The sequence below is a fragment of the Pelobates fuscus genome, chromosome 6, assembly GCF_036172605.1.
Source record: "Pelobates fuscus isolate aPelFus1 chromosome 6, aPelFus1.pri, whole genome shotgun sequence".
In the NCBI taxonomy this organism is placed as follows: domain Eukaryota; kingdom Metazoa; phylum Chordata; class Amphibia; order Anura; family Pelobatidae; genus Pelobates; species Pelobates fuscus.
The window spans coordinates 114,351,577-114,379,489 of NC_086322.1; the positions used below are offsets into that span (position 1 = coordinate 114,351,577).

The 27,913-nt window shown below is 39.1% G+C and overlaps 1 protein-coding gene across 1 annotated transcript in view; it reads right to left on the reverse strand.

Moving 5' to 3' along the window:
• The window catches only part of GALNTL6 (polypeptide N-acetylgalactosaminyltransferase like 6), a 1,377,865-nt gene that overhangs the window by 306,080 nt on the left and 1,043,872 nt on the right, over positions 1-27,913 (reverse strand). Inside the window, exon 6 of the mRNA XM_063460019.1 lies at positions 18,195-18,378. Coding sequence (XP_063316089.1) covers positions 18,195-18,378 — 184 coding nt within the window. The remainder of the gene's footprint in view (positions 1-18,194; positions 18,379-27,913) is intronic.

The following is a 27,913-nucleotide window of genomic DNA, read 5'->3' on the forward strand; positions in this document are numbered from 1 at the left end:
TGGCGGCTTAGAGTAGGCGTGCTGCTTGTACTCATGTGTTGATCCCATAGGCGTTTGTGATGTGAGATCATGTGCCTACGCAAAGCAGTTGTACCTAGGTGGGTGTTGGACCTCCCACGTCTCAGTTTCCTTTGGCACAGGTTGCAAATGGCATCGCTGTTGTCAGACACACAAAAAAAATGCCACACTGCTGAGCTCTGCAATGACGGCATTCTGGTGGTGGACACAGCATGCGTTGATTGGCGTGCTGTCGGACTGACCCCGGGTGCCGATGCATGCTGTCTGACTGTGCCACTAGCTCCTTGCGACGACCCCCCCCGCTTCCAACTCGTCTCCTCCTCCTCTCTGTCTCCCCATCTGAACTTTCGCCCTGTTCTTCTTCTTGCCGAGCGGGCACCCACGTGACATCCATGGACGCATCGTCATCATCAACCGCTTCGCTTGTATCTGACAACTCAGAAAAGGAAGCAGCAGCGGGTACAACATCATCATCATCATCACACCGTACCTCCATGTGTTTAATGCTGCCTGCCTGAGACATATCCCTGTTATCTACATCCTCTAGCAATAATGGTTGCGCATCACTCATTTCTTCAAACGGGTGTGTGAATAACTCCTCTGACATACCAAGTAAAGCGGCTGTGGTGCTAGTTTTGGTGGTGGCGGCAGGCGAGTGGTATCTTGAGAGGTGCCTGAAGCTAAGCTGGAGGAGGATGGTGCGTCAAGGTTCCGAGCGGAGGCTGTACAAGATTGGGTGTCCTGTGTTAGCCAGTCAACTATGTCCTCAGAACTTTTCAAGTTCAGGGTACGTGGCTTCTGAAAACTGGGCATTATTCTAGGGCAAAAGGGAATCACAGCACCACGACCACGACGGCCCCTGCGGGGTGGCCTACCTCTGCCTGTCATTTTTTTGGGGATTAGTGGTACTATGCGTGCAAGCTACTGTGAGACCAGATATGATTGGCAATGTGAACTGTAACAGTTCTGCAGAGCACACACTGTAGGCCTGACACACCCGCTTGAAGACAAGTAACTGCTATTCAATCTATAACAGTGAAAAATAAATTTTGGTTTTAAAAGCACGCTATAGAGACACCAGATATGATTGGCAATGTGCACTGGAACAGTTCTGCAGAGCACACGCTGAAGGAAGGACTGACACACCCGCTTGAAGACAAGTAACTGCTATTCAATCTATAACAGTGAAAAATAAATTTTGGTTTTAAAAGCATGCTATAGAGACACCAGATATGATTGGCAATGTGCACTGGAACAGTTCTGGAGAGCACACGCTGAAGGAAGGACTGACAGAGCTGCTTGAAGGACACTGACTGGCTGCTATTAGCTTACACTGGAAACCTTTTTTCTTTGTAAAAGCACGCTATAGAGACACCAGATATGAGTGGCAATTGTCAAAGTACGCTGGCAGGGTTGTGCAGGGCACACGCTGAAGGAAGGACTGACAGAGCCGCTTGAAGGACACTGACTGGCTGCTATTAGCTTACACTGGAAACCTTTTTTCTTTGTAAAAGCACGCTAAAGAGACACCAAATATGAGTGGCAACTGTCAAAGCACGCTGGCACAGGTCTGCAGAGCACACGCTGAAGTAGGCCTGACACCCAGACGCTTGCAGACAACTAACTGATCTTCTATTACAGTGAAAAAAAATGATTTCTTTAAAATCTAAAGCTTAAGCTATTGTTAAAACAGATATGAGTGGTGGCACTGACTGTGCAAATGGGCAAGGCATCCAACCTGACACAGAAGCTGGCAGGCAGGCAACTGCTCTTCTATTACAGTGAAAGCAAATTATTTATTTTAAATCTAAAGCTTAACCAATTGTTAAAACAGATATGAGTGGTGGCACTGGGCAAGTAGGCACAGTATCCAATGTGAACCTCACACAGAAGCTGGCAGGCAGGCACCTGCAATTACATTACACAGGAAAAAAAAAAAAAGCAGCCTGATGTTATAGCCCTAAAAAGGGCTTTTTGGGGTGCTGTCCTTACAGCAGAGATCAGATGAGTCCTTCAGGATTGTAGTGGACACTGAATACCCTAGCCCAGCTATCAATTTCCCTATCTAATCAGCAGCAGCTAAACTTTCCCTCCTCTCACTAAGCATGCAGCTTCAGAATGAATCGAAAATGGATGCTGGGAGGGAGGTTGGAGGGTGTGGAAGGGAGGGAGTGCTGCTGATTGGCTGGAATGTGTCTGCTGACCGAGAGGCACAGGGTCAAAGTTTGCCCAATGATGACGAATAGGGGGCGGATCGAACTGCGCATGTGTCCGCCCGCCGCGGCGAACGCGAACACGCTAAGTTCGCCGGGAACTGTTCGCCGGCGGACAGTTCGGTACATCACTAGTAATCAGGTTACAGAGCTAAAGAGCTAATAAGTTCATAAGCAGAGAGGAGGCAGGGAGCAATGCCTGGGGGACCCTATTTAATAAGTCAAACTTTTCAAAAAATGCTTTACAATGGGGCGGGGAGCACCAGGGACAGTGTGCTGTAGTAGTTATGGTTAGGGCTTGGAGTGCTCCTTTACGTCACCATGAGCATAAGCACCAAGAAAAAATGCAAGAAAATATTCTAATAAATGACTTCTGACATTGAATGGAACTAGTATCTTCAATATTTGCTGAATATATTGCACGTATAACGTGGAAAAAAGTTAATAATTGAAATAAAGTTAATAAATTGAAAATCTATAAACCGTGGTGATCATTCACATTATCATTCAGGAAAGCTATACAGAGTTCAATATGACCACATTCAGAAAACATAGCAACAAAAATAACAAATAGCCCTGTACACCCTCAATTTAAATTAACTACATTCTGTTGCTAAATTTCTATTTCTGTGCTTGGATTTAGGAATGCTGGTTATGTGAATTCTGAATGAAAGTCAAAAAAAGTTATTTTTTATTATTTCATTAATAATATAACTACATAAATGTAAATGTTCATCATCGCTCATTTCTTATAGAGTCTGAAAACATCAAGCATAAATTCATTGACAGACTTGTATTTTATTATAATTTTATATTCTTAACCTTTGTGGAATTAAGCAAATGTCTGTAGAAGTCTACCAAGCACACCAGAGACAATGACATTGGTGCCAAGCATTGATCTGTAAAAATACAGTTGTAGCCTTTGCAAACTTCACTATGCAATTTGTGATATGCCTAGCTATTTTTTTAAATTTGAGGCACATTCATTTTTCCATTGAGGGAGTGGTTTGGTATGGACAGTTTCATTATCTATAATGATGAAATGATCTGCAAATCAAAATAAGTTTTTAAATTTCTGAAGAATGTTTGAAAATATATCTTAAATTTTGTTAATTTCTTTGTGTGATAATAGCATTAACAAATCCAAACAGATACATTTAAATGTCAAGAATATTCATATCTGTTACAAAAGATTAAAACTAAAAGAAGCCCACACACATTTGTAGCCTGTATACAATATATTTCATATCAATTGTGTGCTACTAAGAAATGTGTTTTTTCCATATTAGAAATGAGTACATGATATCCTTGGAATAGTTGCTTAGTCCACAGCTGGTTCTCACAAAGCAATTGCCTGGACTTTTAGACCAGGTGGACTGGAAGTTCATGCTCCTGACATTGCAGACAATGGGGTTTAGAAATCAATATCATCCCTGTACACATGCCCCAAAACGACAGTCCCTGTTAATGGCCTCTACAGATCCGCAATGGCACAAGGCAGGGGTGACCCTTAATACTGTTGCTATTTGACGTTTGTTGACATTAGAGCACCTGCTCGAAGCAGTCCAGCAGTTGGCTTATATTTTGGGTTTCACCAAGGAAAGGTGAAACACAAGTTGGTCGCATATGTGGACAACATTTTGTTTTTCATCATAAGTAAGGTGCCCCTCCCATGCTTGATGATAATTCTTTGGGAATAGAGCAAGCTCTCCAACCTCAAGTTGAACAACTCAAAGTGTAAAGTTTTGAACATTTTCACATGATCGTGATTCCCCTTCAAGTGGTGCCGAGACCAGATGAAGAATCTTGGCATCTGGGTCATGTCAAATCCCTCCCAACTGTATTCAAGAAACCATCTATCCATGATTTGGACATTTCAGGAGGATCTTAAACATTGGCACCTTCCTCACATCTCCTGGTTAGGTTGTTTATCAGTGCTTAAAATGAATATCCTCCTGCACATGTTGTATCTGTTTCAACAATACTTCTATTGCATCTTTTTGGATCACTCAGATGAACAGTGATTATATATATATATATATATGTGTGGAGGAGAAGTCAAAGATACAACATGATACTTTATGCCTGACAAGTCTAGCTTTGCCAGACTTCTGGAAATATCTCCAGGTGGCAGTACTCCAATGGATACTGGAGAAGCATGTTCGGACAGAGGCAATGCAATGGGTGGAATTAGATAAGGAGGGCTACAGGGAGGCGCTACCCTCATTGCAGCGGAACTCATAGACCAACGTCTCAACCCACATCCCATTGGGGACTCCAGCTGTACAGATGTTACATACCTGGTTCACAATAAGTGACACTTGTTACATGTTGCCTGGAATGAGCACACTCCTACCACTTATATGCAATCAGAATTCTGCCAGTGGATTTCCGGGGAGGGAGCTTTTAGATTACTCTTTTGTGTCAATGTTTTTCTTTTTCTGTCTCTTTGTTCTGTTTTTGTTCTTTTTTTCTTTTAATGATTATTGTGTATTTTTATTTTCTATTATGGATTGTTAATTTTTAATTATAGTGTGCAGCAGCTGGCTGCTCACTGTTTATTAGATATTGCCCATACCATGCATGACTGTAGACAAAAGGATGTATTATGCCACTCTTATACTAACATATATTAAACTCATAGACTTTTTCTAATAAAAAAAATGTCAATTAAATTAACCCTCATGTCTCCAAAGTTTTTTTTCCTACTATTTTTCCTCTGGCTGCTAATGCTGCCAGCATGCAAATAATTGTGATTTTAATCTCCAATTCACAAAAAAGAATACAAATGACTCATCCATTGTGCACTTTACTTGTTGTATGATATGGCCATACAGTGGAGTATAGTCAAGGCAGTGAAAATAAGCTATGTAATTGTATAATTTTCTGGTAGGTATATTAATTATTATTATTATTATTATTATTATTTTTAAAGAAAAAAAGCTAACTTTTAAAGTGTGTTGGGAAAAATGTGCATCTGTCTCTTCTGTCTCTTTAGATTGGGTCTTGATACTTCTCCTCTCCTACCTCCACCTCCACTGATGTATGTCTGCTGTTGCTAGGAAAGATGCCGATAGAGCAAACTAGGAAGGTGTAAATTTTTGGTAGTATTTGATAACAAAAAATCAACACATGTTCTGGTTAAACATGCTTAGTTTCTTCTGATTTGCTGCCTGACTGTCATACAACGGCCCAAATTTTGTTTGGCGTATTTCACGCGAAAAAGCCTGAATGCTGGCCTGTCATCTGGTTCAGTGACTAGGTGGAGTTAATAAACAATACCCATTAAAGTTAACACCAGTGGAAACAGGTAAAAACATTACCATAAAATATGCAGGTTATAAAGAAGATTCCTCTGTTTCTTCTTAATGAACAGAAAATATAAAGATAAATAATCTGCAATGAAAATACAAACAAGGCCACAATTGTGTAGTAAACACTCACTCCAAAAAATTGCTTATCTATCTATAGCACTCACAAACTCAGATGGTATATAGGCGGAATTGGACGGGCCTTGCGAACAGATGGGATTCAACAAACGGCACTCCAGATTTGCTTACGGCTATCCGGGGTGGTGCCAAACAACCTTTTAAAGATGGACGCAGTAAAGACCAGGTACACAGAAGACCCTGACGAAGTCCAAGGATGGACAAAAAGCGTAGGGTGGAGAGACAGACTTGGTGACATTGATTTCATTTTATTTTTGCCCATCCTTTTGGTTGTCCTTTCTTCTGGAGAATTGGTCTACATTAACCTGGATTTAAAGTTGGATTTTGATGGGCTTACTTTTCCACTTTTATCTTGTGAGTGCAATTAAATAATTGGATATAAACACAGTAGCGCACTATGTTTTCTGTCTCTTTTTATTTACCTTATATGTTTACCTGGATATAAAGTCAAAGAGAAGATACAGAGGTTTTACATTCATACATTTTGTTTTGTCTATATACCATCTGAGTTTGTGAGTGCAATCAATAGATAAGCCTTTTTTTTTGGTGTCAGTGTTTACTACACTATTGTGGCCTTGTTTGTATTTTCATTTCAGATTATTTATCTTTATATTTTCTGATCATGGGTGAAGTGTTAGCTGACCTCCACAGCCATTGCTACCTTTCCTTTAGTGGCCATAACATAAGCCTGAAGTATCCCTATACATAGGAGAACTGGGTAGGCATAATTTCAATAATGAGGTAAGCCCAGCCAGCACTGCAGTATGTTTAGTGAGCTTGTCCCAGTACTCTCTGGACTTATGACCAGATAGATTTATATTCCTATTCATAACTAGACACACTGGAATGATATATTAAAGGAATAGGAGGATGAAACATATTCCAGGCATCACATTAACCCCTTAAGGACAAAGCTTCAGAAGCTTGTCTTACGTTTAATGACACAAGCAATTTTTGCATTTTCTTGCTGTATGCGTTCAACTTCAATTTGCATCTCTCTTGTTTATTGCACCGACGCATATTATATACTGGTTTTTAGAGGACAGAAAGGGCTTTAATTTGATGTAACATATATATATATATATATATATATATATATATATATATATATATATATATATATATATATATATATAAATATATATATATATATATATATAAATGCTTATTTATTATTAAAAAAATACAGAAAAATGCAAAAAAAAAAACATTTTGTGTTTTTTGTACAGTTTTTGCAATAATAATGTGTGCCTAATTAGTGCAGGTTAAAGAAAGTAATTAAAAATAAATTCATTTAGTTGTTCTGATTTACAGAATATATAATGTGTCTGGGATTTTCAGTTTTTTTTGGTAGTTACAGGTCACAAAGCACAAGGAGTAAAATACACTTTTAATATTGAGCGATTTTAGAATTTGGTATGTTTGTCTTGTAAGCTTAATAGCCATAAAAGAAAACACAATTGCCACACAAAAGTATATATTTATATAAAGTAGAAATCACAGGCTATTGTTCTAAGGTTGTTTTGACACTTTCTAAGTAGCCATTTCACCGCCAATCTCTGCTAAATATTGGAGTAAAATTTAGTATTTTGGGGTTTTTGGCACACAAACTTATAACATATGTATTTTGTAAAGTTGGTGTGTGCTATTCCTGTACAAGGTTTTATTATGTGTTCAGTTACTTCTGCTGAGTACAACGGTACCCCCATTGTATGTCTTTGGCACTATTTCGTGAAGGTACAGTGCCATATAGGAGACCTGTCCGTTTCAACATTTACAGTAGAATTTTGAGAGGCGGATTTAATGGGCCTATGCTTCAATTTGGGGTATTATAGCAGTTTGACTTTTCAAAAAAACCTCACAAAGGCCTACCATTTGTAAAAGTAGACACCTCAGGGTATCTCATATGGTGCATATTGTGCTTTAACATGCCCCCATTTTTTCACCAATATATGCTAAAGTATGTGGTAAAATAAAATTTTGGGCATTTTTTACATATGGATTACATTTTTGATGGGCATTTTGTACATTTCATATGGGCCACTAAGTTCAAACCCCCAAAATTATGCTCAGCTAAGCCTTCTGAGTAAAACAATATGCCCAATGTATGACCTAGACACTATTTTGTGAAGTTACACTGCTGTAAAAGAGACATAACAAGTTAAGTTTTTTAAGTGTGAATTTTCATGGAGGGTTTTGATGCGTCCGTGTCCCACTTTGGAGCATTTGAGCAGGCTACATATTACGACTACACTATAAAGGCATACCATTTCTTAAAGAAGACATCCCAGGGCAATTCAAAAGGCATTTTTTGAACCTTAGCGTGGGATAATTTTTCCGCTAGCTTGTACCAAGTGTAGTGGTAATACACATTTTTTCTGCCTTTTTGACACACAAACTGAGTTTGCGCAGTATATTTTTCAAACCTTATGTGTACTACGACTGTATAATACTTCATATGTTGCTCAACTATGTCGGCTGAGTACAGCAATACCCCCGTATGTACCTTTGCCAGGTATATGTGGACATTGAAGGGGCACATTTGAGACACAGCCATTCCAGTTTTTTTCAAACTTTGAATTTTTACGCTGTGTCCATGTCCTATTTTAGAGTATTTTACAAGGCTACCGTATATACTCGAGTATAAGCTGAGTTTTTCAGCCCATTTTTTGGGCTGAAAAACCCCAACTCGGCTTATACTCGAGTCATAGTCTGTATTATAATTATAATACAGACCGGGGGAGAGGGGGGCTGGCAGAGCTGTAACTTACCTTTCCTGCAGCTCCTGTCAGCTCTCTCCTCCTCTGCGCCGTCCGGTCAGCACCTCGGTCAGCTCCCAGTGTAAATCTCGCGAGAGCCGCGGCTCTCGCGAGACTTACAGTGTAAGCTGACAGAAGAGCTGACCGGACGGCGCAGAGGAGGAGAGAGCTGACAGGAGCTGCAGGAAAGGTAAGTTACAGCTCTGCCAGCCCCCCTCTCCCCCCCACTGAACTGCCACTGGACCACCAGGGAAGGAGAGCCCCCCTCCCTGCCATATATCAAGCAGGGAGGGGGGATGAAAAAAATAAAAAAATAAAATAAGAAATAATAATAAAAAAATAATAAATAATAACAAAAAAATAATAACAAAAAAAAGGGGTATAAGGACCACTATGGGAGGGGAGGGGGGGTATAAGGACCACTATGGGAGGGATGGGGTGGGTTAAGGACCACTATGGGAGGGAGGGGGGTATAAGGACCACTATGGGAGGGAGGGGGGGGATAAGGACCACTATGGGAGGGAGGGGGGTATAAGGACCACTATGGGAGGGAGGGGGGGGATAAGGACCACTATGGGAGGGAGGGGGGTATAAGGACCACTATGGGAGGGAGGGGGGGGATGAGGACCACTATTGGAGGGAGGGGGGTATAAGGACCACTATGGGAGGGAGGGGGGGGATAAGGACCACTATGGGAGGGAGGGGGGGATAAGGACCACTATTGGAGGGAGGGGGGTATAAGGACCACTATGGGAGGGAGGGGGGGGATAAGGACCACTATGGGAGGGAGGGGGGGGGATAAGGACCACTATTGGAGGGAGGGGGGTATAAGGACCACTATGGGAGGGAGGGGGGGATAAGGACCACTATGGGAGGGAGGGGGGTATAAGGACCACTATGGGAGGGATGGGGGGATAAGGAACACTATGGGAGGGAGAAGGGGGATAAGGACCACTATGAGAGGGAGGGGGTGGGATAAGGACCACTATGGGAGGGGAGGGGGAAGTAAGGACCACTAGGGGAGGGAAGGGTAAGGACCACTAGGGGAGGGGTGAGTCAGGACCACTGGGGGGGGTGAAGGAACACGGGGGTGGGGAGGTAAGGACCACTGAGGGAGGAGGAGGGGAAGTCAGGACATATGGGGGGGAGGGGGCGGCAAAAAATTTTTTGCCTACGGCGGCAAATATCCTTGCACCGGCCCTGCACACACTGCATTCACACACTGCATTCATACACACACACACTGCATTCATGCACACACACACTGCACTCATACACACACGCTGCACTCATACACACACGCTGCACTCATACACACACACATACGCACACACTGCATTCATTATACACACACTGTAAATAAATATTCAATTAATATATTTTTTTTAGGATCTAATTTTATTTAGAAATTTACCAGTAGCTGCTGCATTTCCCACCCTAGTCTTATACTCGAGTCAATAAGTTTTCCCAGTTTTTTGGGATAAAATTAGGGGCCTCGGCTTATATTCGGGTCGGCTTATACTCGAGTATATACGGTATATAATCCAATTACCCCATAAAGGCATACCATTTCTTAAAGAAGACATCCCAGGGCAATTCAAAAGGCATATTTTGAACCTTAGCGTGGGATATTTTTTCCGCTAGCTTGTACCAAGTGTAGTGGTAATACGCATTTTTTCTGCCTTTTTGACACACAAAGTGAGTTTGCGCAGTATATTTTTCAAACCTTATGTGTACTACGACTGTATAATACTTAATATGTTGCTCAGCTATGTCGGCTGAGTACAGCAATATCCCCGTATGTACCTTTGCCAGGTATATGTGGACATTGAAGGGGCCCATTTGAGACACAGCCATTCCAGTTTTTTTCAAACTTTGAATTCTTACGCTGTGTCCATGTCCCATTTTAGAGTATTTTACAAGGCTATATAATCCAATTACTCCATAAAGGCATACCATTTCTTAAAGAAGACATCCCAGGGTAATTCAAAAGGCATATTTTGAACCTTAGCGTGGGATCATTTTTCCGCTAGCTTTTACCAAGTGTAGTGGTAATGAGCCTTTTTTAATGTATTTTTTTACTTTGTAAATCTTTTTTACTTTGTAAAACTTTTTTTACTTTGTAAAACCCGTTTTTAAACTTTTTTTTTACTTATTAAATGTTTTACATTTTCTTAACTTTTTTTACACTTTTAAATTTTTTTCTAAACTTTTCTTTTACCGTTAACCCCTAACTAGCAGTAAGCAGCACTAACAGTAAATTCCCCATTTTCCCATAACTCCCACCCACCCCAGCTAGCAAAATATATAATTATAAAATATTTAAATTAATTAATTAAATAAATTGAACCCCTGAGGGTTAAAAAAATAAATAAAAGTTAATCCTCAGGGGTTAAAAAAAATTAGATCACAGTATAATACTGCGATCTGTATGTTGATCACTGTAGGCAGTGATCAACTGGCAGGGAAGGTGTTAATTTTTATTTAGACTGGGTAAAGGGGGGTGGTATTTTTTTTTTACTTAAACGTTACTAAAACAGTTAAAAAATTTTTTTTTTACCTTTTTAAAGCTTATTTTCAAAAAAATTTAACGTTAACCCCTAGTTAGCCTAACACCAAATTCCCAAATTCCCCACTAACTTCCACCCATCCCAGCCACCTAAATATATAATTTTTTAATATTTAAATTAATTAATACAATAAATGTAACCCCTGAGGGTTAAAAAAAATAATAATTAACCCTCACGGGTTAAAAAAAATCAGATGACATTAAAATGTATACCCTGCCAATTGATCACTGTAGTCAGTGATCAATTGTCAGGGAGGGGGTTAATTTTATTAAAACAGGGGAAAGGGGGGGGGTGGGATTTCACTTAAATTTTTTTTTTTTTACACTAGGGGGCAGGATCATTGAAGATCCGGCTCCCTGCACTTCACACAGAACCCGGAAGTGCAGGGAGGCGGAAGGTAAGTACATTGAGCACATGTGCTCGCTCTGACATGCTGTCAGAGCGGGCACATGAGCTGGGGCAGCCCGATCGGGTGCTCCCGGTCTGCCTCTAATGCAGAGGCAGACCAGAGCATCGTTAACCCCGCGATCGCCGCGATTGCAGCGATCTGGGGTTAACTTTAGTAAATGACGGAAATTTTCCGTCAACGGTCCTTAACTGAAGGACAAGGTTGACGGAAAATTTCCGTCACCGGTCGGGAAGGGGTTAACCACCCGACCAAGTTAGAAATTCACCAGCCGCCACTGTGTCCATATGGTATTCACACATCATTTGGACAGCATGCACAAGTCTAATGATTTTTACCGAGGACCGTCTTGGAAAGAAAGAGCTGTACATCTGTGTTCATAGAATGTGGTAAAGATTTAACCCCTTAAGGACTGAGCCAGTTGTACAAGTTGTGATCAAAACATAAACAAAACCTTGAATTTGCGCTATATGTCTGCTCAGGCGTAACACACTTATTATATATAATTTTGTTCAAGAGAAACGGGACTTTCATGTCACATCAAATATTTATAGATTAGACATAATTTAATATGAATAAAATGTAAAGAAATTTGAACACTTAAGATTTTTTTTTTTTTTTAGTTCTGCGTGGCATTTTAACTGTGAATGTCATAATACTGTTAGCTGTTACTGCAATAAAATGCACATATTTGTATCCAGTGAAGTCTCACGAGTAAAATAGCACCCCTCAAGTACAGGTTTTATAGTGTTTTTGAAAGTTACATGGTCAAATGTAGCACATTACAATTTTTTGTTTATACACATTGAAATTTGCCAGACTGGTTATGTTGCCTTTGAGACCATATGGTATATTACCCCATGATAGTATACCATTTACAAAAGTAGACAACCCAAGGTATTACAAATGGGGTATGTCCAGTCTTTTTAGTAGTCACAAACACTGGCCAAAGTTATCATTCTAATTTGTATGTGTGTAAAAAATGCAAAAAACTTATTTGAACGCTAATTTTGGCCAAAATAATTCTCATTCCTGGGCTACCATACGGTCTCAAAGGCAACATAACCAATCTGGCAAATTTTAATGTGAAAAAATGGAAATACAAGTCTTATATTACACTCTATAACTTTTGAAAACACCATAAAACCTGTACATGGTGGGTACTGTTATACTCGAGAGACTTTGCTGAACACAAATATTAGTGTTTCCAAACATTACAACTTATAACAATAAATATATCATTAGTGAAAGTGCCGTTTGTGTGTGAAAAATGCAAAAAAAATGCACTTTCACAGACAATATCATTGGTTTTGAAACACTAATGTTTGTGTTCAGCGAAGTCTCCTGAGTAAAACAGTACCCCCTATATACAGGTTTTATGCTGTCTTGGAAAGTTATAGGGTTAAATATAGGGCTTGTGAACCATATTCTCTGGACTTTCTGCCTGGGTTGGCAGGCAAGTCCCTCTAATAGTAATTTATGAAATGACTTAATCATGTAAAAATATTATATGAATATATATGTAGAATTTAAATATATATATATATATATTTATATATATATATATTTAAATATGTACACAGCTCAAAAAAATAAAGGGAACACTTAAACAACACAATGTAACTCCAAGTCAATCACACTTCTGTGTTTTTTTTACGTGTGTGTGTGCATATATATATACATATATATATATATATATATATATATATATATATATATACACACATGCATACACACATATTGTATGTGTGTGTGTGTATGTATATATATATACAGTTGCAAGAAAAAGTATGTGAACCCTTTGGAATGATATGGATTTCTGCACAAATTGGTCATAAAATGTGATCTGATCATCATATAAGTCACAACAATAGACAATCACAGTCTGCTTAAACTAATAACACACAAATAATGAAATGTTGCCATGTTTTTATTGAACACACCATGTAAACATTTACAGTGCATGTGGAAAAAGTATGTGAACCCCTAGACTAATGACATCTCCAAGAGCTAATTGGAGGGAGATGTCAGTCAACTTGAGTCCAATCAATGAGATGAGATTGGAGGTGTTGGTTACAGCTGCCCTGCCCTATAAAAAAAACACACCAGTTCTGGGTTTGCTTTTCACAAGAAGCATTGCCTGATGTGAATAATGCCTCGCACAAAACAGCTCTCAGAAGACCTACGATTAAGAATTGTTTACTTGCATAAAGCTGGAAAGGGTTATAAAAGTATCTCCAAAAGCCTTGCTGTTCATCAGTCCACGGTAAGACAAATTGTCTATAAATGGAGAAAGTTCAGCACTGCTGCTACTCTCCCTAACAGTGGCCGTCCTGTAAAGATGACTGCAAGTGCACAGCGCAGACTGCTCAATGAGGTGAAGAAGAATCAGCTAAAGACTTACAGAAGTCACTGGCAAATGCTAACATCCCTGTTAGCGAATCTACAATACGTAAAACACTAAACAAGAATGGATTTCATGTGGGGATACCACAGGGGAAGCCACTGCTGTCCAAACAAAACATTGCTGCACGTTTACAGTTTGCACAAGAGCACCTGGATGTTCCACAGCAGTACTGGCAAAATATTCTTTGGACAGATGAAACCAAAGTTGAGTTGTTTGGAAGAAACACACAACACTATGTGTGGCGAAAAAGAGGCACAGCACACCAACATCAAAACCTCATCCCAACTGTGAAGTATGGTGGTGGGGGCATCATGGTTTGGGGCTGCTTTGCTGCATCAGGGCCTGGGCGGATTGCTATCATCGAAGGAAAAATGAATTCCCAAGTTTATCAAGACATTTTGCAGGAGATCTTAATGCCATCTGTCTACCAGCTGAAGCTCAACAGAAGATGGGTGTTGCAACAGGACAATGACCCAAAGCATAGAAGTAAATCAACAACAGAATGGCTTAAACAGAAGAAAATACGCCTTCTGAAGTGGCACAGTCAAAGCCCTGACCTCAACCCGATTAAGATGCTGTGGCATGACCTCAAGAAAGCGATTCACACAAGACATCCCAAGAATATTGCTGAACTGAAACAGTTCTGTAAAGAGGAATAGTCAAGAATTACTCCTGACCGTTGTGCACGTCTGATCTGCAACTACAGGAAACGTTTGGTTGAAGTTATTGCTGCCAAAGGAGGTTCAACCAGTTATTACATCCAAGGGTTCACATACTTTTTCCACCTGCACTGTGAATGTTTACATGGTGTGTTCGATAAAAACATGGCAACATTTCATTCTTTGTGTGTTATTAGTTTAATCAGAATGTGATTGTCTATTGTTGTGACTTAGATGATGATCAGATCACATTTTATGACCAATTTGTGCAGAAATCCATATCATTCCAAAGTGTTCACATACTTTTTTCTTGCAACTGTATATATATATATACAGTATATATATAAGAAACCAAGAGGGCTGCACTCACCTGAACATGCATACATTATAGGGTGCTGCTGGGGCCAAAATACAGAATCCAGCGCACTCGCTTATTCACTAAACAATGATTTCAAATCTTAGAGATTGTAATAGTTTTATTTAAAAACACCTCACCTAGGCAAAAAATGATGGAGGTTTAGTTACATTTTATGATCATACATTGCATAAGCCTGCCAACCTGCCGAATATGGGGTACTTTGACGTAGTTGGTAGGCTTATGCAATGTATGATCATATAATGTAACTAAACCTCAATAATTTTTTGCCTAGGTGAGGTGGTTTTAAATAACACTATTACATTCTCTAAGATTTGAAATCATTGTTTAGTGAATAAGCGAGTGTGTTGGATTCTGTATTTTATATATATATATATATATATATATATATATATATGCACACACACACACACATTAACAAAAAAAAAACACATTTAAAAAAAACTAATAAAAATGCTAACTTTGGCCAGCGTTTGTGACTAAGTGGCTACTACAAAAGACTGGGCATACCCCATTTTGAATATCCTGAGTTGCCTACATTTTCAAATGGTATGCAATGGTGGCGTGAATTTTCACTTCTGGTCTGCCATACCGTCTCAAAGGCAACATAGCCAATCTGGCAAATAGCAACGTACAACAACAGAAATAGGCAAATCTTATGTTTGACCCTGTAACTTTTCAAATCACCATAAAACCTGTACTTAAGGGGTACTGTTGTACTCGTGAGACATTACTCTACGCAAATATGAATGTTTTAGATCAGTTAAATGTATTATACTGATAATATAATCGGTGAAATAATATCGGTGAAATGGCAGTTTATGTGTGAAAAATGCAAAAAGAAAATATAAATGCAAAATTTGGCCAGGTTTTCTGACTAAGTGGCTACTAAAAAAGACTGGACATACCCCATTTTGAATACCGTGGGTTTTCTACTTTTACAAATGGTATGCCATGATGGGGTTGATTTTCATTCCTGGGCTGCTATATGGTCTCAAAGGCAAAATAGGCCCAGCAAACCAATCAGGCAAATTTCAATGTGAAAACATGGAAAAGGTGAAAGCCTTACATGCGACCCCTATAAGTTTGCAAAAACCCATAAAATCTGTACATTGGGGGCACTGTTGTACTTGGGAGATGTTGCTGAACACATATTGGGGTGTTCTTTGTCAGTAACACACAACAGGAATTGAGAATCCATGCCTAAAGTACAATGTGAGAGAAAAATAACACAAAAAAATGACTACCCAAAAGTTTGACAAAGACTGGTGGTAGAATTAGTGCATGGAAAGTATTAAAATACCACCATTTGAAATACCCTAGGGTGTCTACGTTTAAAAAATATATGGTTTGATGGGGATAAATTACATTGTCCGGCTTCAAAAATGTCCCACATAGGACATGGGTGCATGATGACCTGCTGTGAAAATTCCAAATTGGATAACTGGAATGCGCACCCTCCAAATAAGGTCTTTTAGCCCCCAGAGAACCCGATACACCTATACATGGGTGGTATCACTGTACTCCGGAGATGCTGCTGAACACATATTAAGGTGTTCTTTGCCAGTAACACATAACAGGAACTGAGAATCCATGCCTAAAGTACAATGTGAGAGAAACATAACACAAAAACCAAACTACCCAAAATTTTGACAAAGACTTATGGTAGAATTAGTGCATGGAAAGTGTTAAAATACCACCATTTTAAATACCCTATGGCAGGCATAGGCAACCTTCAGCACTCCAAATGTTTTGGACTACACCTCCCATGATGCTTTGCCAGCATTATGGGTGTAAGAGCATTAAGGGGGATGTAGTCCACAACATCTGGAGTGCCAAAGGTTGCCTATCCCTGCCCTAACGTGTCTACTTTTAAAAAATATATGGTTTGATGGGGTAAATTACATTGGCCGGCTTCAAAAATGGACCAATTAGGACATGGGTGCATGATGACCAGCTGTGAAAATTCCAAGTTGGAAATCTGGAATGCGCAAAATCCAAATAAGGTCTTTTAGCCCCCAGAAAACCCAACACACCTATACACGGGGGGTATCACTGTACTCAGGAGATGCTGCTGAACACATACAGAGGTGTTCTTTGGCTTTAACCCTTAAAGTTCTCCGTACATGTATTCTTAATAGCTATGTGTGTCAAAAAAAATCACCAATATTATAGTTTATGTTTAAATTTGGCATAGATTGGTGGTAAAATGGTTGCAAGAAATGAGTCAATATACCCCAAGTTTAATACCTTATGTTGTATTCTTTAAAAAAATATATATACATGTGAAGGGTTATTCAGGGATTCCTGACAGATATTAGTGTTACAATGTAACTAAAAAAAAAAATGTTTTGGAAATAGCAAAGGGCTACTTGTACTTATTGCCCTATAACTTTCCATAAAAAGCTAAGAACATGTTAACATTGGGTATTTCTAAACTCAGGACAAAATTTAGAAACTATTTAGCATGGGTGTTTTTTGGCAGTTGTAGATGCGTAACAGATTTTGGGGGTCAAAGTTCGAAAAAGTGTGTTTTTTAAATTTGTTTCATCATATTTTATAATATTTTTATAGTAAATTATAAGATATAATGTAAATAATGGTATCTGTAGACTGACCATTTAATGGCGAGGAAAACTGTATATAATATGTGTGGGTACTGTAAATGAGTAAGAGGAAAATTATAGCTAAACACAAACACCGCAGAAATGTAAAAACAGCCCTGGTCCTTAACGGTAAAATTGAAAAATGGTCTTGGGTTAAATGTGTTGTCTATTGACTCTGGAAGGAGTATCAAGGTCCTCCTGGCACCATAACAACTACTACAAACTGTAGTGCAAATGATCTGTGTAGTGACTCTTTATTAAATATAAAATCACACCCTAATGAAATGTGCTGTGCACTTCTATATGTATAATATATTATTAAACAGTTACAATATCTAATTCTGAATTACTGTAAATGTGTGGTTTGGTCATGTTTTATATACTGATAACATAAAAGGTGTATCCATGAAACAAAAACAGTAGCCAACAAGGCAAGCAGGGTTATTTAATAAAGTGAGAATGACCTGGAATTAAAAATCTAAGACAAAGTAGCCAAACTGGAAGCATAGCTTACTTTGAGAAGTTAATCAGTTTAGCTACTTTGGCCTTAAATTTGATATTCACCTTGAATTCCTGACAACTGTCACTTTAGTGAAAAATCCTGAGAGTGTTAAATGCAAAGAAGCGAAAAACAAAGCAAGATTATTTTAATTTGGACCACTTTAAAATCTTTTAGTTCAAATATCTGTTTCAGCGTCTTATACTTATGCTTCTTTTTTTGTTCCACTTACTCAAAAGGGTCACTTGGATCTGTCCTCTGCAGCTCCGGAGGGATTGGGATGCGTTTATAATACATTTCCCAGTCAAAAGCTCCTCTCATGGCGTCTCCTGCCTGTGCTTCATATCCAAAGTGATTGTGGTCAATGACATCTATCATGGGACAAACAATTGTTTTGTGGTTCAGAGCGATCTGATCTGAAAAATGAAAGCACAAAACATAGGAAGACACATTTAGTCAAGCCATCCATCATATTACGGCAAACTGACTCCAGCAGATCTCTCAGGGAAGAAGACGATTGTCTATATTTCACCAACCGCAGCTCCCTCAAAGTGTTTTATTTTTAAAACCCGCATCAGGCTACTATCTAATGCTGTGCTTCATGCAGCTGGACAGTGATTAGAAACAATTATAGTTTTTTTAAGGGAACTGAATCCCGGTGAGAACAGCAAAAGCCCAACCATCTCTATCTCTGTCATTCAGCTGCTGCAAAATGTCCTCAATCTGTCATTTGAAGTGGAAACAGCAATGTCTAAAAAAACTTGGAGCAGAACCATTAGAATGCTATGCTATAAAAATTATCTTTCTAATAGTTGTGTCTGACTGTTCTCGTCTGTAAAAGATAGAAAACATCTAAAAATATATCTGCATGTCCTACGAGCTATTGAATTTCAAACAGTTTTTTTTTTATTTGCAATAAATTAGTGTCTGGCTGGGTATTTGGCATAGCTATGTGTTGCTATTTGATTGGCACAAAAATGTAGCATGGCAATGAACAATTAAAAAATGTTTGCTGTGTAAGACAATGGCACTTGTCATGAAACCTTTTATTGATACCAGGAGCAAGAATGCCAAATATTTAAGTAATTACAAGGATATTACAGAAAACAAAAAGAATACATTGTGATGGAGACTCATTTTTATCTTGATAATAAAGACAAAAAAATGAGTGAATATGTAAGAACTTGTAGAAGTATAAGGGATTTATTTACTAAACAGCAAATTGAAGTAAGTTGAAAAGTAAACAGCAAATTCCAGACTAAAGTATCCTGGATGCAAATATAGTAAGCTGGAGAACTTTTCTAAATAAGCTTTCTGACACACAATTTTGCAATTCAGATTTCAATTCACTACAAAACTATTTATTAGTGAAGAAACCCTATAGTAATGTAACATATTAATTATGTTAACATTTTTAAATACAATGCATATCTAATGCGTGGACTGCCTGTCATTGTACTAGACCCAGAAAAAAATATCTTCTAGCAAAAAATTGGAATGCATTGGTGTTAATGTATAATATCCAACGTTGAATGGACTAAGTGTGCAAATAATAATTTCTATTTATCCCCGAAGCTGTATTCTTACTTACACTAGGATAATCAGCCCATCACTGCCTTAGACTTATATCAAATTATAAGAAATAGAATTGGATCAGGAGTCTTATAATTCAATTCACCAGGGGTTACCCCCCCCCCCCCCCACTAGGAGACATACTCATACCCTAACTTAAATTGTTTTCATAGACTTATATCAAGACTTATACTGGAAATGATCACCTATAGATTAAACCCATAGAACAACACAGTGACTTGAAGTCTCCATATTGTACTATCTTGGGCAGAACCAGTGACACAATTGTGTCAATGGCATGCCCCTTTCACTCCCCTCCAAATGGCGCCAATATGGGTGAGTATTAACCACCAAAATATAAAAGTAATGCATTATTGCTACATACAGTAATTACTGTTAAACTAAGCACCATACAATACACGTTATTACCATTGTATCCAACAAATAATCTTAGTAGGCTCACTGTGATCAGAAACCAGCCCAGGATTTAGGGATTACCCAGTTGTGTCAAGTTGTGTCAAGGTGTTTTAAAAAAAAACAAAAAAACACCTTAGACACAAGTGGGTTATCCCTAAATCATGGACTGCTAAGCGTGCTTTGAGGACTGGTATGGAAACCACTGCCCTCATCCCAACTACAATATTGCAGCTATGAATTTTGACTCATGTATGTTGCTGTAGAGTGTGGGACAAAAGAGGTGGAGGGCATTTACAGTGCCTCTTAGATCTGCTATAACATCACAGAGCATTAGCAGTGACATAACATAGATGCAGCAGGAGAGAATAGAGACATGACAGAGGAAGTAATTTCTCTATACGATGATCAAATGCTATTTTGTACCAGAGAGGAAGGTGGGTTAGGCTCTAGGTTCTAAATTTGTATGTAAAGGTTATTGAGAGGGAATGGATTAAACAGTAATAGGCTGCAGTTAAATAAAGGGAAAATGATCACTAATGCTTACAATGCCTAACAGACATAAACTTGCCCAAACAATGTATACACACTCTACAGAAAAATTGAAACGTTTACTTTGAATTTCATGAAATAAATAAAATTCCATATTGATATTGTTGTCTGACTCAATTCCTGTCAAGCTTAACTGCTGCAAATATTTTATGGAAAAAAAAAGTTTTGATGTGTATTTTTTCAATTTAAATATTTTAGAAATGTATTACATTGGAATATGTTTTAACAGTACATTCACAGTCACTGTTTGCCGTCTTTTTAAGCTGCTGTTTCAAAACCTGTCCTCAAGTATAGCTAACTGGACAGATTTTAAGTATATTCTCCGTAGGGTAAGAAGTGAGTCAATTGGCTGTTAAATCATGTTGATTGACCTCTGAACTACATATACAGAGAGAATTCCGCAATTGTGAGGGATTGGATTTCTCTGTAGAAATGAGAAACCCCAGAGGCTAAAAAAGTGGATATAGTATCTATCATTAGAACAAGCAAGTCGGAATTGAACACTTGATCCTGTGTAGGTAAGATACAGAACACTGCACTGGCAACATATCTGGTCATTAAATGTACATGTAATCTGTATTTCTACAGATTATATAAGGGCACATTATCAGTGCCAGCACAGGACAATCAACAGTAAAATCTGTATTTCAGCACCAATTCCTTTATGTATTCAGGTGTGCAGGAATCACTTGCCAATTAAACTTTTGAATTGAATTATTGCTGTAGCCAGAGTAGCTATACTTTCTCTAATGCATGATGTGTAGCAATATGAAACACACCTTAATTGCTATTATATTAACTGTTTGAGTGCCAGTCCCCCTTTGATGCCAATCTAGCAATGATATGCGCCTTTCCTAAAGATCACAATCAATTTTCATAGACATATAGATTATGCCAAAACAAGATCTTTAAGTCCATTGGCGTGCCGGTCCTATTTTTTTTAAATTGAAATGTGTATGTTGTTGTCTTGTGCCTGTGTTATTTATGGGTACTGCAATTGCTTTCTAACATTGTATTTGTGTGTATGTTGGCTGTTATATTGTTCATGAGTAGTTTGTGGTGTTGTATAGGATACCTATGAATGTGGGCTGCTTGTGGAATAGTGTGACTGGATGATATGTCACATTGGATGTTTGGTAGTGTGTACGTGTAGAGCTGCTTGTGGTATTGTATGAGTGGAAACTTGTTGTTGGCGTTATTGTGGATTGTCAGGGGTGTTGTGTTTGTGAGGACTGTGTGTGTGTTTTTTTGTGCACTGTTTCTATTATTTGTATGAGGGGGAAGCTTTTTCTGCAGATCTGTTTATATCTAGCAGTGAGTGGCTTCCCTGGGAACCAGTGGGGATCGGGCTGGCCACATATAAGTCAAGGGTTAGAGCTGTGGTACTCTACTCCAGTGCAGATTCCAGTTCACAAGTGCTGGGAGGAAGTGATATGCTGCAATGCATAAATTAAGTATTTTCCCTTAACATCTGCAATTACTGCTCAGGTTGCACTAGCACACATCAGAAGTCCCACTGGGAACCTTGAGTGCTATGCATGGCCCACGAGCCATAGGTTGCTGACCCTTGTGCTAGAAGATTGGACATTCATATCTGTATATATTATAATTATATTTATTTGTTCCTAAATATAAACTTAAAGGGGCACTGCAGAAAAAAAAAATATGTTGCACAAAAAAATTAACTTTGTTGCACACCGTTGGTTACTTCCTGGTTTGTTTAGCTCATTGGATACAGATACATGCTACTGCTCAGAACACTTGCCTTGCAAAATACTTCTCATTGAGCTGTACTGGGAAGTCTCTGATTTAAAAAACACAGAAATTTTGGACTGCATTAGAATGGCAGGGCTTGCAAAGGTAGCAGGCCAGAGATCTGCAGCTTTTGCAAGCTGTTTTAGATATATCCACAACAACAACACACATGAATTTAATTGTATCTACTAAATAGTGTTTTTTATGTTTATTTTGGATTTTTGTCAGCGAAGTGACAAAAAGCCTTTAGCCATATCCCAAGTATCTTTAAATCCATTACTGGGTCATTTTTACAATTTTTGCTAGAAGGTATTTCCCACCTTCTCTGCACAGTATTATATTTCACATTATATTTGGTTTTCCATGTTCCAACTTATTGGTGCTCAAACATGATCCAACCTATTCTAATAATTCTTAAAAAAAAGAAAGAAAAACTGCTACATTCAGCATAAGATTATGAAATATGGATTCATATTTTAGACTTTTACAGAGTGGCACACTGCAGTGGAAATTGACAGCTTTTAGTTTTTTTTGCTTTTTTTTTAACTATTTCTTCTTGATTTGAGTAAAAGTTAATATTTTGGAAAAATCGGACTGTGTAACATCTGCAGGTTTTCAGTTTTTCACTATTCTCTGTTTAATGAGACTGCATACGAAAGTGGATCACTTTGGCTGTATGCACGTTTATAAGGGTGACAATATGACAGGTTTCTACTGCTCCTGAAATATAAAGAGTTATACTTGCTGTGTTCCTAGAATTTTAAAACAATATCATTATATACCTTACTTTAAACTTATATATCTAAATGTTTTGAAGTGTGTTGTGTGTCAATTGTTATTTAGATTAAAAAGTTTCTAGAGTTTCCTCTTTCTCTTTTCTTTAGGTCAGAAGTAATATTGATTAAAATAGTTGAATTTAATATTTCTAACTTAAGACACACGTCTTATACTGATTGAAGAGAGAGAGAGAGAGTGCAGTCTCAGAAAAACAAAAATTGAGAGTAAGACACGCAGGGAGTAGAAAATAGCAAGAATAAGCTAGGAAAGGGAGATATTAAGTAACTGAGATAAAATAAAAAATGCACATATAATAGTATAATTATATTATATTATACTATTATATGTGCATTAAGGGCAGTGGTGGAAGATTGTGAAGGCCATTTGGTCCTGGGGCTGGAAGGAAGCATTGCCTTGCTCTTACTACACCACGGCCCTCAGCAGCCTCCTCTCAATAACTGGGCATTTCCCAAGTCTAGCGATTGGCTGAAAGATATGAAGCTAACACGAGCAGCCCTTTTACATCTTTTTCACTGTTATACTCTGCTATGTTCCTTACTAATTTATTTTGTTATTCATTTCTGTTTGTGTTTATAGCTTATGTAGAGAGGGATTGACGGGGAGAGCTTCGGTAGCCAAGTCTGATAGCAAAATATGTTCACTAGCACCAAAACTCGACTGTACTTAATAGCCCCCATATATTTTATATTAGCATGCTTGACCACCCTATGTTTAGCCAAGTATATAATTCACTGATGTTCCATCAAGCATATCTAGACTGTTATCCTATTATTTTAATATGGGATAGACTTACTAAGGAAATTAATCGCTTTCCTGTCTTCATGCATGCTAAATTAAGTTTTACCTACCCAGCAGTCATAACAAGCCTTTTTACTTTATGTTCAATAATATTATTTTCAAAATTGTGCAGGTTCAGCAAATGCCATGCACATGATATATCTTGCATGTTACTTTGAATGTCTACTCTGGTTCGTGTGGCCTTATTGTATTTCCATGCACATCAAAAATAAAGAATAACAAAAAAAAGAGAAAGATGCAGGCATAGCTGTATACGTACAATGGAATATAAATTAAATAAATAAGTGTATGTTATTCAATTTTGTAGTGTGATAAAAATGTAGGATAGTCCCATGTTTATGTCCTTAAAAATATAGGTTATATCAAAAAAATACCCGAAAATACTATTAAAGTTATTTACTAAAGTGAGAATCCAACGTGAATTCAAAGTGAATTTCAAATTTAGGGCCAGAGTATCTGAACTGAAGCATAGCTAACAGATTTTTTACAGGTCAGCTATTTTGACTTTAAATTTGAAATTCACTTTGATTTTACTTTGAACTCTTATTTAAGTAAATAACCCTGTCAATGTCTACATGAAACTACAACAAAATCTAATCAAAACAAAAAGAAAAAACGCAGACATCGATTCAAGCACTCAGTATCTCAAACAAGTCCCAGACTGCTGCAAACAATGAGCATAACAAAGATTATTCCAAGATTTTAAACCTTTCCAACCATCACTTAGGTGCCCCCAAAAATCTATCTTATTCAAGTGGTTAATACCAAGCAGTCAGGGCCGGATTAACATAGGGGCTGATGGAGCTGCAGCTCCAGGCCCAGGCCCAGGCCCAGGCCCATGGAATAGGCCCATTTCTTTTTACACACTACTCTTTGTCACCTGACTGGTATTTTAAGGCACAGACGGTATTTGAGGCTGCCTGGCTGTGACGGTATTGCAGTAATACCAGCAGTACAAATGCAAATATTTTTCTCAATATAAACGGAGATTACTCTGCAATACCAGCACCGGCCAGTATGGGTCACTGTGTATGGAGAGAGGCAGGGATATGAAGTTACAACATATCCCTCCCTGCCTCTCTCTACTCATTGATCCGCGGGGGAGCAGCTACACAGCACAGAAAGTCCAGACAGCAGCTCCCAGCCTGCAGAGACAGACTACAGCTCAGGGAAGTGAAGGATGGGGGGAAAGGGTGGGGGGGGAAGGCAGCAGGGAGACATAGGGACACTGAGACACTAGGGGACACTAGGGGACACTAGGGGACACATGGTGACACCGAGACACTAGGGGACAGTAGGAGATGTGGGGACACTAAAACACTTGGGACACTGGGAAACATGTGGAGACTGAGACACTAGCGGACACTGTGAGACATGGGGACACTGAGAGACATAGGGAGACACATTGGGACATGGAGACACTAGGGACACAGTGTCTCCATGTCTCCCAGTGTCCACATATCTCCCAGCCAGTGTCCCCATGGCTTCCTGTGTTCCCCCCTAGTCTCCCAATACCCCCTAATCCCCTAGTGTCTGTGTCCCCATGTCTCTCAGTGTCCCCATGTCTCTCAGTGCCCCCATGTCTCAGAGTGTCCCCAAATGTCTGTGTCCCCATGTCTCAGATTGTACCCAAATGTCTATGTCCCCATGTCTCAGTGTCCCCAAATGTCTGTGTCCCCATGTCTCCCTGTCTCCATATGTCTCCCAGCCAGTGTCTCAGTTTCCCCATGTCTCCCAGCCAGTGTCCCTAGTATCTCAGTGTCCCCATGGCTCCCAGTGTCCCCTAGTCTGCCAGTGTCTGTTTCCCAGTGTCTCTCAATGTCCCCATGTCTCAGAGTGTCCCCAAATGTCTGTGCCCCCATGTCTTCCTGTGTCCACATGTTTTCCAGTCAGTGTCCCCATGTCTCTGTGTCCCTAGTGTCCCCATGTCTCCCAGTGTTCCCAAATGTCTCAGTGTCCCCATGTCTCCCAGTGTCCCCATGTCTATGTCCACAAGTGCACCAATGTCTCTCAGTTTCTCCAAGTGTCTGGGTCCCCATGCCTCCCAGGCAGTGTCCCTAGTGTCTGTGTCCCCATGTCTCCCAGTGTCCCCTAGTCTCCCAGTGTCTGTGTTCCCATGTCTCTCAGTGTCCCTAGTGTCTGTGACCCCATTTCTCTCAGTGTCCCCAAATGTCTCTTTGTCCCCATGTCTCCCAGTGTCTCCATGTCTCCCAGTGTCCCCAAGTGTCTCAGTGTCCCTGGGTCTCTCAGTGTCCCCTAGTATCCTATTGACACAGGAGACACTGAAACATGGGGACACTAGGAGAAAAGGGGACACAGACACTGGGAGACTAGGGGACTGGGCAATATGGGGACACTGACACTGCGATACATAGGAACACTGATGCTAGGCTGGCCTTTCAATTCTTTGGACAGACAAGCCCCCTTTTTGGGCATGTTCACCCCTTTTGGCAGTTCTGGTCACGTGATTTGCGTCAGTGGAACATCCTTTTGACTTCCTGCTTCACTGGACACTGCTGTTATGAGGTATAGATTTACTTGATGAAAGCATAAATTAGATAAAGGGATTAGCATAGATTATGTGTTTTCTTATAGCTGCATCCTTTGAGTTTCCCTCCAACAACAACTCCATCAGATACATGACGCTTGAGTTGACTGTTTTAGTGTTTTTGGTCGATAATATTCTGTAATTAGGCCCCATCATAATTGTCAGCACCAGGCCCAATGGGCTCTTAATCTGGCCCTGCAAGCAGTGGTCAGCACAAAACTGGACCATATTCATTTATATTCAGACTTGAGGGAATTTGTATAAGAGGAAATATATTTAATTTCACACCTGCACTAGGACATAATAGTAACCTAGATAGCTAAATTGACACCATCCATCAGAGAGCTGCATCACTTGTAACCATACAACAGAAAAAAACTATACAACCTCTCACATGTGAAAACAGGAACAGCAGAAACATCCCCAGCAAACCAGCAGATATGGGTGGATCCGTTTGGAGACATTATCAGGCAAGTCTCATCAATCAGAGGGCTCTACTTGGCGGTTCTAAGCATGGCAGGGCATTTAGAAAGGCATTCCCAGCATTGAATTATCAGTAGGGCTAGGTAGAGACTTTTTAATGTTGGAGGTGGTTGAGATTTTTGAGCCCTCTAGCACTTAGGGAAATGGGTCCCTAAAACAAGGAAGGGATGGACAATGGCATGTATTATTATAGAGCCCCCACGAGTGGCCATGGGTGGAGACAGGGGTTGGACAACGACATGTCTATCCAACGTTTTAACAATGCAACCCCCACTGAATACTCACAGGCATTTGTTTGTTTGTTCTACCGTAATGTAAGGGTTTCTCTTTAATTGCCCCCATACATATTATTTATTGTTTTTATAAGACAAAATGGCTTTCTTTTAATATTCTATATGTAAACCTAACACAGTGTAAAGTGTGAAAAAAGGTAAGCAATGGGAAAAAATAGACATAATGCATTTTTTTCACATTTTTGCTTAACATAATTTGTACACATTCAATGCAACAAAAGAAAAATAACTCAAAATAGATTCATAAATTCTCATTTCACAGTTCTTTATGGTTAAATTCCTCATATTTCTAGAACCCAAATTTATATTTGTTTGATAATGCTGACCCTATGCCAACCCAACTTCTAACGCTATACTTACACTCATTCTAACACTACATCTAGCTATACACTAACCCTAAAAATACCTCCTGTAAATAGCAGTACTGATATCCTGGCTAAAACAATAGAGATAGGTATCTGACAACCATCTACTTGATGTTTTCAGCGTAAAAAAGATTTCCCTGGAGTGCTCAGCCTCCAGCATGCTTTCCCTGCCAATTACTTTGTGATCAGTGCTGGGCAGCTGGCAAAGTCCAGCACCAATCACAGTCAGCAGGTCTGTTCAGACAGTGGATGTCTCTCTTGAGCAGGCTGAGAATCACCAGGGCTGCGTGTTTTCAATGGATATAAAGAGCTGTATGGAACACTCACTTTGAGATTTATAACTTGGCATATATCTTGGTAGGTATTGATTGGC